Source organism: Osmerus mordax, chromosome 9 (assembly GCF_038355195.1).
Source record: "Osmerus mordax isolate fOsmMor3 chromosome 9, fOsmMor3.pri, whole genome shotgun sequence".
NCBI classification, from domain to species: domain Eukaryota; kingdom Metazoa; phylum Chordata; class Actinopteri; order Osmeriformes; family Osmeridae; genus Osmerus; species Osmerus mordax.
Genome location: NC_090058.1, coordinates 16,480,990 through 16,495,799, shown reverse-complemented (window position 1 = coordinate 16,495,799; position 14,810 = coordinate 16,480,990). Strand labels below are relative to the sequence as shown.

Genomic DNA, 14,810 nt, shown 5'->3' with positions numbered 1-14,810 from the left:
GAAATACTCATTATTTGACCCACTCTGCGGCCATGGTGTTCAGTCAATGCTCATCTAGAAACATTTTATAACATTCCTATGGTGCTCCTTTTAGAGTTCACTTTGGTGGTGTCGCTGGGTTAGGATATTCCTTTTGAAACACTTTTTTCATGATCTCGATGATTTACTCTAATGATATCATATATTATTCCTTAAATGTATTATTTAGTGAGAATGACAACAATAATGTTTTTTTTTTTATTCCAACAAGAAACAAGCGAATTATTCTGTCTCCAAATGTAAAGGTGCACTAATAGATGTCTTCAATCCCCGTGCAAATGTGGGGTATATAAATATAAAAGTCTATATTTTTTGTGTCTCTTTAAAGATTCCAAAATGCATAACAATGAATTGATCAATTATACGCATGATTATTATTTTGAAATAGGCCACTTTTGCTTAGTTTCTACATAATTTCCCAATCAGCACGTTTCTTGTGATAGTGTTAATTCTAAATTACCAATGAATTTTTACGTAACAAAAAAAAGCTGTTAGGCCTACGCATTGTACGGCCATAACGTTCTTAGATACTATTAATTATATTATTCATTACACCGTATCATAAAACGTAGCCTACAAGACCTAATAACAAAAGTTGGCCTACAGGAGTTATTCGTGTTTAATTCAAATGAGCCAAGTGTTGTTAAGGTGTAGCCTGATCTCAGAAACGGGCTTTTAAAATGTAACCACGGAAAGTGATTTTAGCAGTAACGTTCACAAGACTCGGAATGATATTCATGCTGCGCTCTTCCGAGCGCGTGTGGAACGTCTGCTGAAGTCTTTTGGACTGTTTCAGTTGGAATAGGCTACATTTTTGGACAGGTAGCCGACATTTAAAATACTTTGCAATAAGCTACGAACTAGCACTGTTTTATGGCCTACATAGAAACAGTTTGCAGAAAGTGCAGTTGTCGCCAAAGTTGCTACTTTAGACTTAAGATTTAGCAAATGTTTTAGGAATTCCATACATTTACAGACAATTAATCATTATAATAACGTTATATTTTACTTTCCAATTGAAGATATAATATTTCGTATTGTGTTTGTTCCTTTGCAGGATTCCTATTTTATTACGAAATTAAAGATGACCACGAAAAAACAGCAAAATTTAGTCCGGGAGGCGTCGCATCAAATCTTTGCCGGTGGATCCGCAGGTCAGTTTAAAAAGCGAGGTCTACGTAAGAGCGTGCTTATAAAATACATATATGTATTTTTTCTCATTTTACACGCCGAAAATGTTGTGTCAAATTGTCAGCAATATCAGGGATTCGGTGATCGTCATTACAGTTGAGACTGAAATATTTTTATAGATTTTCGACATTTGACCACCGGATGGTCTCTGTCACACCGATCCTGCTGCAAAGATTCCAGTCACATTGGTTCCGCGTTCATACTTGCAACCTCGATTGATTCCGGACGCATTCATTGCATTAAAAAAAAATCGCTTGTGAGTCTCTTGATACTCAGTCAAACTTTTACTAAGCGGAGCCCGCTGCTTCTGCTGCAACACACAGTGTGTTTTCAGCTTGTGGATCTCTGACGGGTCGGATCAAGGTTTGGCCGTTGGTGGAAATTATTCAAAGTAAAGGTGAAGGTACAGGTTTCACCACAGGTGTTCACTTAATAATTATCTTCATCTTTACCCTTCCAGAAGAACTTGATATTATTATTATACCAATAATCATAATATGATAAACACATTGTCTGTTTGTCATGAATCTACTTTGCTGTCTGTCTTATCCCGTGTAATTTCAAAATGATACTTTTTGAAAAAAAGTACCAAAGAGCATATTTTTCACCAGGTTGTTACTTATTAAGCCATTTGGTGTGTTATTTACATAGTCTGAAATCATCACAGAATTAGAGTCAATGAATTACCCTACAAGTAAAGAGAGATGTTGGGCCCTTATGGGACAAGCTCACTACTTGGTAAATACTCCTAAGAATTCATCATAAATAGTTGAGGTGTGGGCCTAGTCTCTGGTGTCCCCGTTCCGAGACGCTCTGTGTTTAATGGGAATGAGGTGTTCTGTGTACTCTGGCATCACTGCTGGTTTCCCGCTGCTGTGGCGGGGCACTCACTGGCCCTCTGGGACAGGGACGTCTCCCCACCCCCGTCCCCACCCCTTCACCTAACCCGAGGGGCTCTCCTCCGCCACCCATCCACTCAGAGAGAGGACCCGGTTCCGTGCTGGGGTGGAGCTGGAGGCTGGGACAAGATCTCGGGGCTACAGGCCAGGACTGGGGGTAGGATGCAGGCCGGGGCTAGGACAGTGGATAGAGGTTGGGGCCGTGGCTGGGGCTGACTGCTGGGGCTAGGACAGTGGATAGAGGTTGGGGCCGTGGCTGGGGCTGACTGCTGGGGCTAGGACAGTGGATAGAGGTTGGGGCCGTGGCTGGGGCTGACTGCTGGGGCTAGGACAGTGGATAGAGGTTGGGGCCGTGGCTGGGGCTGACTGCTGGGGCTAGGACAGTGGATAGAGGTTGGGGCCGTGGCTGGGGCTGACTGCTGGGGCCAGGGCAGAGGCAGCACCTTGAGTAGAATGACCTCAGTGTTTCCCCTCACCTTCCCTCGGCCCCCAGGCCACAGCCTCCTGGGGGTGTCGTTGGCGTCCTGATGGGCCTGTTAACGAGCTTGCAGAGAGACCGCCGTTCATTTATGTGAGACCGGGTCACAGAGCCGGAGCTGTGCGTATAAATTGGAGGGAAAATGGCAGTTTGGTGCTCTGTAAAATCATCTGCGTGGACTCTGCTACTCTGACTCTGTCTGGACAAGCTGAGGTTATTTTTTACCTTTCACAGAGGTCAGCACATGCACTGAGACCCTCCCCCCCATGCTCATTGGCTGTGGAGGACATCTCGTTCTTTTTTATTGGACTGTTCGTTAGTCCGTCGCACCAGTATGCCATCAAGTCCATGTTCGGTCCAACTGTATATTATGAACGACCGCACTGCTGCTTTCTAGTAACCGTTTAGAACGGATCACGTCTACATAGTGTGTCTGTTGCTCTGCTTAAATAGCCCATGTATTTTAGACCATAGATTTGATTCATTTAATAAGTGGCTTTATTTTTTGAAGCTTAGTAAAAATTGTGAAACTTATTTGTTGCTCCAATTTGCTTTTGATTTCTCTTGTTGTTAAGCAGGACTCAGGTTGGCGTGCATCCTAATGCCTTTTGCTGGTTTCAAAGCAGTAATTTCACCACTAGGGGGAAGCACTAGTTCATTCACTTGTCATATTGACAGCTATACATGGCATATTACAATAAAGAGATTTTTCCCAGCTTAGTTTTCTTGCATGTGGGTTAATAGTAATACTAGGTTTATACGTATTTGTGTAAATGTTCATGTTATTTAATGTTTATATACACAAATCCACGCAATATTATTTATTTTTGTCATTTTGAAATATAGGTTGGATAGAAAATGATGCTGTTATGAAAATGTACGTAATGCATAATATAGTAATGGTAAGAAATGAAGAATGTTCTTGAACAAACATCTTGGTGAGTAGTATTTTTCTAACCTTCATATAGAGCTAACTACTGTAACTTTCGCATTTTTTCTTTGGGTAAACGTATCCCTTTCCTGCAAATGGAGTGTGTCGACATAAGACAGACATCCTCGGTATGATTAGATGCACTCCCCTGCTCTGGAGTAGTTAAATTACACTCAAACTCTCTTTACTTTTAATTGGGTTTTAAACTGTGAAACTCGGATTTGGCGTCGCCGGACGAATCCTTCCACTTAGCTTAAATAAAGAAGAAGAAGAAACGAGATGGAGAGAAAGTCAAATAAATAAAGTCTAACAAGAGGGTAACTTTATGAGGATCATTCACTGACAGATATGTCCGTCACCCATCAGTGTTTCCTCTCAGCTGGCTGCAACAATCACAGCTGAATTAGCCCTAATATTTATTTCCAGAAACAATTGTACATGTTTTAGCTGGGCTTTGATAGAAGTCCCGGTGGACATGTTGGAGACAGATGTTTAGATGACCTCATGTTTGAAGTAATGTTGATTTTGGACGGGTGCTTCTCCCTCTCTCTAAATCAGCCTCCTCCTCTCTCCCCCCCACCACCAACACCCCTCCTCTTCCCCTCACCTCCCTCCTTCCTCATCTGCTTGACTGTGTCTCTGTGTGTGTGTGTGTGGCTTGGAGAAGTTTCCCGTCCTCTGCACGGTTTGAGCGACAGATGTCTGTGAATTTGTGGCTGGCTGAACGTGAACGTGGAGCGTGTCAGTGCTGAGGGATGACTGGGTCTGCCTCACACACATCTGCCTCCTCCAGGCCTCCCGGTGTCTGTCTCTCTCTCCATGACGCTCTGTCTCTCCAGCTCTCTGCGCATCTGTCATCTATCCCGGTCTCTCCATGTCTGTCTCTCGCAAGGTGCCTGTCTCTGTTTCTCCAGGCCTCCGGGTATCCGTCTCACTCTCCAAGTCTCTCCATGTCTGTCTCTCTCAAGGTGCCTGTCTGTTTCTCCAGGCCTCCGGATATCTGTCTCACTCTCCAGGTCTGTCTCTGTCTTCAGGTTTCTAGGTGCCTGTCTCTCCTCTCAGGCCCCTGAGCGTCTGTCTGTCTGCTCTGGGTGCCTGTCTCTCTCTCTCAGGCCTCTGAGCGTCTGTCTGCTTTAGGTGCCTGTCTCTCCTCTCAGGCCCCTGAGCGTCTGTCTGTCTGCTCTGGGTGCCTGTCTCTCTCCAGGGCAATTGACTGGCTGACCAGATTGGTCTGACAGTAATAAATAAACACAGCTTTGGGGAATCAGATTACTAATAGGATTCTCAGAGTTAAGATATCTGACACAGTCTTTGCTGTTTCAAAAACGTTTTAAACGTTTTTCCAGTAATGAGGTAGTTTATTTTTTGATGATGTCAGAGATTTACATCGAAGAATTTGCTCAGATGTTGCTTTGTGAAGCTTTTGCATGTCACAGAATGATCCATTAAAATCACTCCTCATTTAATATGGAAAAAATAACCTCAAAATAAACATGACTGAAAAACAAACCAGAGAGATTTATTATCTGTCAGAGCTAATGATCGTCCTGAGGAGCTGTGGAGGATCATAACATCACCAGACGTCAGCTAAACCGAGCATGATGGCTAACGCTAACCTTAACCCTAACTACTGTGGTGTGGCACAGACTCACTCAAATACATCTGATATTCTAAATAGCTAACTAACATAGCACAGACACACTCAAACACACCTGATATGCTAACTAGCGTAGCACAGACACAATCAAACACACCTGATATGCTAACTAGCGTAGCACAGACACAATCAAACACACCTGATATGCTAACTAGCGTAGCACAGACACAATCAAACACACCTGATATGCTAACTAGCGTAGCACAGAAACACTCAAACACACCTGATATGCTAACTCACTTAGTACAGCACAGACTCACTCCAACACATAAAATATGTAATCTGTTAAATATGTAAATGTAAAATATATACTCATACAGTTCTGTAAGTGACCTGAATCTCCGACAGAGATTGTAATTGTTACGTCTTAACAGAACTCATGATGTAACCTAGTAGTTATGGTCATCTCCCAACGTTTGATGATGTCATTGTGTAGGTTTTAGCAGAACTCCTGCCATTTTGACATACAGTGGTTGTTATGGTTATGACAGTGACAGTAAACCATGCAATATGCTAGGCCATATGTCTCAAAGGAGGCACAATACAGTTTATTATAGTATAGGGCAGTATTATATAATACAGTTTATTATAGTATAGGGCAGTATTGCATAATACAGCTTTATTTCTTATTTTTTTATAATAGCTTTAATTTACTTCTTCTTCAGCATCATGTGGCACTGACATCTTGTTGACTCCATGTGCTCCAAACAGATACTATGAGAACTGGTCGCTCTTCCTCAGCTGTGTGTGTGTGAGTTTGTGTGAGTGTGGGAGTGTGTGTGTGAGTGTGTGTGTGTGTGTGTGTGTGTGAGTGGTTGGACGGGGGGACTCTGAGGCCGGTCTAGTGTGTGATTTACGAGCCTGTCTCACATTCAGGACGTTATCTTAATGACATGATTTAAGGAAGTACTTCTCTGACAGGAGGGCTTCTCTGTTGCTCAAGGATTTGTGACAGTAGAACTTACCATGAGGTAGGCACACACACACACACACACAGCACTGTGCAACCAGACATTTACCCACTTTCTTAAACTCTTGTGCATACTTTCTCTCTCGCACACCCCCCCACCCACCCCCACCTCCCCACACACACAGGCCATCCATCATGTATGCTAGGTCGCTGTTAGCAATAACAGTAATTACTCTGTTATGGTAAGAGCAGAATCAGGAGGATAATTATGATTGTTCGACATGGGAGGCAGCTCGGACCCCTGGCTTCTCGTTTCCAACGAGCAATTATTAAAATGTGCGGCCGACGCAGGAAGTCGAGGTGCTTCCAACATGGACTGTGACGTCTGAAAGAGGGGCGCCATCGCTTTACGCAACAAAACGTTTGTCCATATCGGACATCTACCGTTTTTGGTTTTGTTTTGTTTCACCGCAGTTTCCCCCTCATCATACATGGTAAAAACTGTTGTGTTTTGGTGTCTGGGTCGAGAAGGTGAACCCAGGAAGGGAGCGGTCAGAGGACAAAGCTGCAGCGAGGCTTAGGGTGAGAGCGAGGCTGAGGGTTAGGCTGAGGCTGAGAGCGAGGCTGAGGGTGAGGCTGAAGGTGCGAGCGAGGCTGAGAGCGAGGGTGAGAGCAAGGCTGAGGGTGAGAGCGAGGGTGAGGCTGAGGGTTAGGTTGAGGGTTAGGCTGAGGGTGAGAGCGAGGGTGAGGCTGAGGGTGAGAGCGAGGGTGAGGCTGAGGGTGAGAGCGAGGGTGAGAGCGAGGCTGAGGGTGAGAGCGAGGGTGAGGCTGAGAACAAGGCTGAGGCTGAAGGTGAGAGCGAGGTTGAGGGTCAGAGCGAGGCTGAGGGTTAGAGCGAAGCTGAGGGTGAGAACGAAGCAGAAGGTGAGAGCGAGGCTGAGGGTGAGAGCGAGGCTGAGGCTGAGGGTGAGGGGGAGAGCGAAGCTGAGGGTGAGGGTTAGAGCGAGGCTGAGGGTGAGGCTGAGGCTGAGGGTGAGGCGATCTCAGACGAGTTGAAGACAGGGCTCCAGGCTGCACATGGCAGCAATAACAGAACAGGGAAGGAAATCAGCTAAGCAAGCTCTGCTTAATGGAGCACCACCACTAAGTAGTCAAGGGGCAGGGAGACAACATGCCTAGGAGGAAAAGTATAGTGTGTGTGTGTGGACAGTGTGTGTGTGTGTGTGCACAGTATGTGTGTGTGTGTACAGTATGTGTGGGTGGACAGTATGTGTGCATGTACAGTACGTGTGTTGTACAGTATGTGCACACGTACAGAATGTGTATATGTGTGTGTGTGTGTGTGTGTGTGTGTGTGTGTGTACAGTTTGTGTGTGTGTGTACAGTGTGTCTGTGCACAGTGTGTGTGTGTACAGTGTGTGCGTGTGCCGATCTATCTGTATGTGGAATGCGTTTGAGAGATATCTGTATTTTATAGGCTCTGTTTTCCAGCCATGTTTTTCTGAACCCCCTAATTAAGTTCCAGTAGAAAGATGGTATTTTGGAGAAACCTGCTGGATGCACCAATGTTTAGACTGATCATCATCAGTCCAAACAGACACTAACCAACCGTCTTCTCTGCTCAGTGACGTCTAATGACGTCTGTTCTCTAGGAAATAGTTTGACCGTTTGCAGTGTGAGGAAGTCTATTATCTATGAAGTATATAATAAGACTCTCTGCTCTATGGAGACCCTCTGTCTTCTTATTACTAAGGTCTTTATCAACTGTGCAGGGGCCCATAGTCTGTGCTCTTAGATCAGAGATCGTAGGTTCTAGGCTGTTCTAACACGGACTTTCATTTGTGTCGTGCCCATAGTGACATGGAGCAGTTTGACTTCACATTTAACCAGAGGTCAAGCACAGGCTCGGGGCCATTTGAACTGATAGAAGAATCAAGAGTTAGCGTAATTACAAACCCTCCGTGTTTCTGCTGGAAGAGCAGCACATATACATATATATATAAACATAATAAGTACTGTCAAAACAAGCCTGCAAAGGGGAAAGCTCTGGAATTACACACTGCTGTGTCTGTGTGTGTGTGTGTGTGTCTGTGTGTGTGTGTGTCTGTGTGTGTGTGTCTGCGTGTGTGTCTGTGTCTGCGTGTGTCTGTGTGTGTGTGTGTGTCTGTGCGTGTGTCTGTGTGTGTGTGTGTCTGTGCGTGCATGCATGCAGACGAGCGTGTGTGTGCATGTTCCTCCGGGTGACCCGGGAGGTCAGAGAGAAAAAAAAAGCGATTTTTTTATTTTTTATACAGAAGAATTCTGGCTGGCAACGGTGTAATCCTGCCTTCCATTTTCTTTTCTTTTTTTTCTCCATTTTTTAAGCTCTCTCCATCCCTGCAGCTGAGACCCTGCCCTGCTCCCCCCAGCCCCCCTTCCTTTTCCCAAGTTAACTCTATCAAGATGAAGAGTGTTTGGCCCAGTGCAGTCATCATAATGTGATTTGTTGTGCTCATGAGCCAATTAGAGTCTTTACTGGCGGAATAGCCTCTGCCCGGTCGCCGGGGAGGATAGCTCGGAGAACCGGCTTTAATTAGAGAAGCTCTCATTTATAGACACTGTGAATTATCTTTGAATGCCGAGCCGGGCTGAGGATGGCACGGGCTGAGGGGGAGGGCTTTGGCAGAGGAAGAGGTCAAATTTGATAATGAGAACCAAAAGTCAACACAGGGCCCTGTGCTGAATTTGTTTACTGTTCCATTATTGTTTCAAAAGGGGGAGAGCCTCGCAGGGGAAATCAGGACAGGCACAAATGTCACAATCGCGAAAGGGCAGGGAGAGAACAAGGAGGGACGGGCATCGACTCTCTTCTCTCATGTTTGAAGCGGGAGCGTTCATGCTGTGGAACGAAGGTCTAAAAGCGCTTGTCGGGTCACGGAAAAGGCCTGCGTGTTGGTTCCTGTGCTCTCCTGTGTTGAGGCTGTGAGGGTGGGGTCCAGACTGACCACACACAAGCCCGGGGGGGGGGGGGGGAAGGGGGCAGAACCATGGGGACCATCACTGTTTAGATCCATCATAGTTATTGATCCACTATTTGTTCAGTCATAGGTATTGATCCCCTGGTGGGTCATATTTATGGATCCACTACTTGATCTATTTTTTCATTCCGCCGGGACTGTGAATTCAGTAAGACTCATGATCAAGCCTGAGAGTGTGTGTAGTAGCATAGCTTCCATAGTAAGCGGCAGTTCTCCTATCTGAACACGTGAATCTGCTCACTGACTAGAGGGCAGGAGAGAGCTGCAGTTCAGATCACCCTCATCCTCTCTCTGGCCTCATCCTCTCTCTGGCCTCGTCCTCCAGAATGTATAGTTAGTAGGTCTATATAGTTAGTAGTGTGTTTAGTTGGTATATGAGCTGTAGTTTGTATAGTAACTACATAGTTTGTAGATGTAAACGTTGGTGTATGTAGACTGTAGTTGGCGACAATGCCAGCTGCAAACGATGTGTGAATTTATTTGGATTTCCATCTCCACCCGCCCGTCAGATGTAACGCTTTGATAACTGCCACATTCGCGTATCCCTCCGAGTCTGTCCTCGTCATTTATCTCTCTCAGCCTCCGCAAGGTGTTGAGGGAACGGAGCAGGATCACAGCCCGCTTAGGCGGACGCCATTTGGAACAGCTCCCGAATCCCAGGCTCTCGTCTGAAGAGGCTGGGTCCCTGTTGTTCCACTTCCCTCAGCCCGGCTCCAGCTATGACTCACGGGTGACGATGACTCGGGGGGATGTTGTTCTAGGACCAGCATTGTGGCGGAACAGCAGCTCGCGCTGACTCGGGCCTGGAGCAGAACAGGACCACACAGAGGGGACCCAGCCTGCTTCTGTAGTGAGCCCGAAGGGGAGCGGAGCGAGGGAGGGAGGGAGAGAAGGAGGGAGAGAGGGACGGAGAGAGTTATCAGTCCTTCCATGGAGGAAGCTCTTAGCTGGATGTCTGTGTGATCAGAGGATGTCCGTGTGATCAGAGGCCTGACAGACGCTTTTTCCATAACAGTCTCCCAGAAGCCTCGCTTCTGGGAGCGAGGGGATGGGGGGGGGGGGGAGTTTTGAGTATTGATGTTAATGTATTCAAAAGTAGGAAAATGTGACTGCAATAGTAAGTGAAGCCTGTCAGTGGAGCGCTCCGGAGTCCAGGAGCAGTCTTGCATAATGTGTAAGCACAGGTGATGGACCCCCCCCCCCCCCACCCATCTACCTCACAGGAAGAGCCACAGTGATTCTGCCCCGTCCCGGTTTGCAGTGCTCTGCGTTTCATTATGCTACTGGTCCCAGAGCGGTCTGGAAGAGTAGCCCCCGGGGGGCAGGGGGGGTGGGGGGATGGGGAGGGACACTCCTCCCTCCCCCCCTCTCCCTCTCTTGATTTTGTTTTTTCATTTCCAATTACATTAGGAAATGTTTAATCATTTCTTAATCATCCAGTATTCTGGGTAAATAGTTTTGGTTTCCAGTCTGTGGTCAATATTTGACAAGTGACTTACCTGAGGCGAGTCTAAAATGATATTATGATTATTATTATTAGCAGTATTAGTAGTAGAAGTAGTAGTAGTTGTGCATATAGCGTGACAGTAAGATGACTCTGGCTTTTCCCTGCTAAGTGCTAGAATGGGCAGAGCAATTACCCCAGGGCTGTTAGGAGGAGGAGCACTGGGAGAGGCACAGTCATCTTCTAACACAAACATCCTGGTCTGAGGCTGCGGCTGAGGCTGGAGATGAGGCCAGGGCTGAGGCTGGGCTGGGAGTGGGGCCAGGGCTGGAGATGAGGCCAGGGCTGAGGCTGGGCTGGGAGTGGGGCCAGGGCTGGAGATGAGGCCAGGGCTGAGGCTGGAGATGGAACTGGGGCTGGGGTTGGAAATGGGGTCAGGGCTGGAGATGGCTCTCTGGCAGGGACAGCCAGTTCTAGTCCTGGAGGCTGCATGCCCGCTTGCATGGAGCAGTCTGGAGAGAAACAGATCAGAGTTTGTTTGCTTAATCTGGCTTTAAAAGTTCTGCCAGATGAGCAGCACCTGAACCCCCCCCCTCCTTACACACACACACTCCTACCCCACCCAGTAAATCCTCTCTCTCAAACACATGCTCCCTCAAAACGTTTGCAGGAAGACGTAAGCACAAGTATTCAGACCTATAAGGGGTTTAGGAAACACTGGAGGAGGTAGATCTTTCAGGAATCAAGGGAGAGAGAGAGGGAGACAGAGAGGTAGAGAGAAAGGGAGAGGGAGACAGAGAGGGAGAGAGAGAGAGAGAGAGAGACAGAGAGGGAGAGGGAGACAGAGAGGGAGAGAGAGAGAGAGAGAGACAGAGAGGGAGAGGGAGACAGAGAGGGAGAGAGAGAGGGAGAGGGAGAGAGAAAGGGAGACAGAGAGGTAGAGAGAAAGGGAGAGGGAGACAGAGAGGGAGACAGAGAGGGAGAGAGAGAGATGGAGACGGAGAGGGAGGGAGACGGAGAGAGGGAGAGAGAGAGGGAGACAGAGAGGGAGACAGACAGAGAGAGGGAGGGAGAGAGAGGGAGACAGAGAAGGAGGGAGAGAGAGGGAAATGGAGAAGGAGGGAGAGAGAGGGAGACAGAGAGGGAGACAGAGAGGGAGACAGACAGAGAGAGGGAGGGAGATAGAGGGAGACGGAGAGGGAGACAGAGAGGGAGAGAGAGAGAGCGAGACGGAGAGGGAGACAGAGAGGGAGAGAGAGAGGGAGACGGAGAGGGAGACAGAGAGAGGGAGACGGAGAGGGAGACAGAGAGACGGAGAGGGAGACAGAGAGAGGGAGACGGAGAGGGAGGGAGGGAGAGGGAGGGAGAGAGAGGGGACAGAGACAGAGAGGGAGACAGATGGAGGGGGAGCAGGACGAGCGGCTTGGAGGGAAGATGTGGAGCTCCGTCCATACCTGCATGCGTTACGAGTAGGGTTGGGTACCGAAACCCTACTTGTACCTACGCATCCGGTAGCAATCGGACCCGATTAGAACACACATTTCGGTTCCTTATTTCGGTTCCACTTAATGTGTCGACTGAAATATTTTCCCTCTGTCGCTCCGAAACTGACGTAAAATATTCACACTTTCAGATATTATATTCACAAAACATATATATATTCACAAAACAGACGTAAAAGCATATTAACCATTCACTGCACGGATCGCTAGTAAACATATTACACTTGCTCTGCCAGTCTATCGTTAGCTAGCTTTTAGTGCATTTAACATGACTAAAGCGAAGCGGTCGAAAGTGTGGCTGTATTTCACAGCCAAGGATTCCGAAATCGCAAAATGCTACAAATGTTTCCAAACGATTACGTGCAAAGGTTGTTGTTACTTGTTAATAGTGTAACTGTTATTTATTGTTAAATTATTGTAATTGTGTGTTAGGTGACTTAGGTTTACTTATTATATATTTAAGTAGGCTACTTTAAAAAACTCCGGTTTAGGAATAGGAATCGTTTTAAAAGTACCGGTTCGGCATCGGAATCGTATAAATCCAAACGATACCCAACCCTAGTTACAAGAGGGGTCTGGAACCAGAGGGGTCTGGAACCAGAGGGGTCTGGAACCAGAGGGGTCTGGAACCAGAGGGGTCTGGAACCAGAGGGGTCTGGAACCAGAGGGGTCTGGAACCAGAGGGGTCTGGAGGAGCCGGAGCAGCTTCGGGGAAGCCTGTCGAGCCGTGACCGCTGGTGAGCGCTGGTGACCGCTGGTGACCGGCATCCATCGCTGAACCATCCAGCCCTGCTTGAAGCGCTGAGCTGTGTGGGAATGGGAGAGCGAGGTAAATGGGGGTTTTCCGTGTGAGAGAATTAAACGTCATTCCAGCTGAAGTAGTAAGCGGACTAAATGACAAACCCAATCCGTTTATTAGTCATTCCAAAGAAGTGACTCCCCTCCTTGTTCTTTTTTTATTTGATTTTACATTGGTACTGATCTTGGTGTAATTTCCCCAGCTTGTGCTATTTGCATTCACGACTGAATGGAAATTAGTGTTGGCCCCCCTCCAACACGGTCTAATGAGCAAACAATGGAACTACATCATGTTGGGGTTTGGAGGGAATTATCTTGATTGCAGTAACCCTCCAGTCTCACCTTGGCTGGGGACCTATGCAGCCAGAGACGTCTGTCACACGAACCCTCTCTGGTTAGGGCCAGGGCGGGTCTCCTCTCCCCTCTGTGGTGTGTTAAACAGAGAAGAAATAGCAAGAAAAACGAGTAGCTGACGTTTGGCTCAGTTCAGTTTTTTGTTATTTTGCTGGACGTGCAGAGCCGTTTAGAGGAGGAGGGGGCTGGAGGTGTATTGGTCACTTTGAGTTTGCACAGTCCCTTCAAGCCTGGCACCAGAGGGGCTTGCCATCAGCACTCTAAAAACAACAGTTCTCTCCCGCCAACCCTCCTGGATAATTAGTGAAATGTTTCACATGCTGCGTAACATCACAGAGGAGATGGAAAAGTGTCACAGGAAGCAGTCCAAGTCAGGGAAGCTGGAGGGAGGAGAGGGAGGACCTAACAGAGGTGTTGGTCACCGTAGAAACCTAACAGAGGTGTTGGTCGCCGTAGACACCACACCTGGAGCATTCTTTTATTCATCCCTGTGTTCGTTCCACGGTGATAAATGGTGTATGTGCTCTAAATCCATTAGAGTTAATGGGTTCCCATTTGTTTATGGGTTAGGCCATGGAACTAATTGTGAGACTTGAGATAAGAGCAAAAAGAATGTGTCCAATTGTATTTTAATGAAACCACAAAGTCCCTTGAATGAGATTCTTAGACAGCGAGTATGTTTATCTTTTTGTTGGAGCATTTCCTGGGAGGGTCGAATTGGCCGTCTAGATGGAATGGACTGTTTCATCTGATCAAAGTATGTCTGGGATTGTCTAAATGGTGATTATTTAAATCTTGCCTGTTTTGAATTGTCTGCCTCCACCCCTCTCTGCTCTCATTAATACTAACATCCTTCCCTGAGGTTGGCACTGCTATAGAGAACATAAACTCTAAACTTTTACTGTATCTTGACAGACAGACAGACAGATCCACCAACCTCAGACAGACAGACACATCAAACCTTAGACAGACAGATAGATCTCAGACAGACAGACAGACAGACAGACCTCAGACAGACAGACAGCTCAAACCTTAAACAGACAGATAGACCTCAGACAGACAGACAGACAGACAGACAGACAGACAGACAGACAGACAGAGACAGACAGACAGACAGACCTCAGACAGACAGACACCTCAAACCTTAGACAGACAGATAGACCTCAGACAGACAGAGAGAGAGAGACAGACAGAGAGACCTCAGACAGACAGACACCTCAAACCTTAGACAGACAGATAGACCTCAGACAGACAGACAGACAGACAGAAAGAGACAGACCTCAGACAGACAGACACCTCAAACCTTAGACAGACAGATAGACCACAGACAGACAGAGAGAGACAGACAGAGAGACCTCAGACAGACAGACACCTCAAACCTTAGACAGACAGATAGACCTCAGACAGACAGCACTTTGTCAGTCCGATGTACAGAAACTCACCAGTGGCTGCTAATAGAACGGCAGAATGTCCGCAAAGTTCAAGACTAAAGTCACCCATAAACAGCACTTACCTGAAAGTACACACTCCCCATCCGTCTCGCCCCAAATGCCCACCCCCATCCCCGCCACCCGCCCCACGTGGGGGTGA

The 14,810-nt window shown here is 47.1% G+C and overlaps 1 protein-coding gene across 2 annotated transcripts in view; it reads left to right on the top strand.

Moving 5' to 3' along the window:
* Window positions 1-736: 736 nt before the first annotated feature.
* The window catches only part of slc25a21 (solute carrier family 25 member 21), a 128,341-nt gene continuing 114,267 nt past the window's right edge, over window positions 737-14,810 (top strand). For both annotated transcript variants that reach the window (XR_010877399.1, XM_067243002.1), the window contains exons 1-2: window positions 737-861; window positions 1,097-1,193. Coding sequence is in view for 1 of the 2 variants with exons in the window: in XM_067243002.1 (XP_067099103.1) it covers window positions 1,124-1,193 (70 nt within the window). In the remaining variant the exon portion in view is untranslated. The remainder of the gene's footprint in view (window positions 862-1,096; window positions 1,194-14,810) is intronic.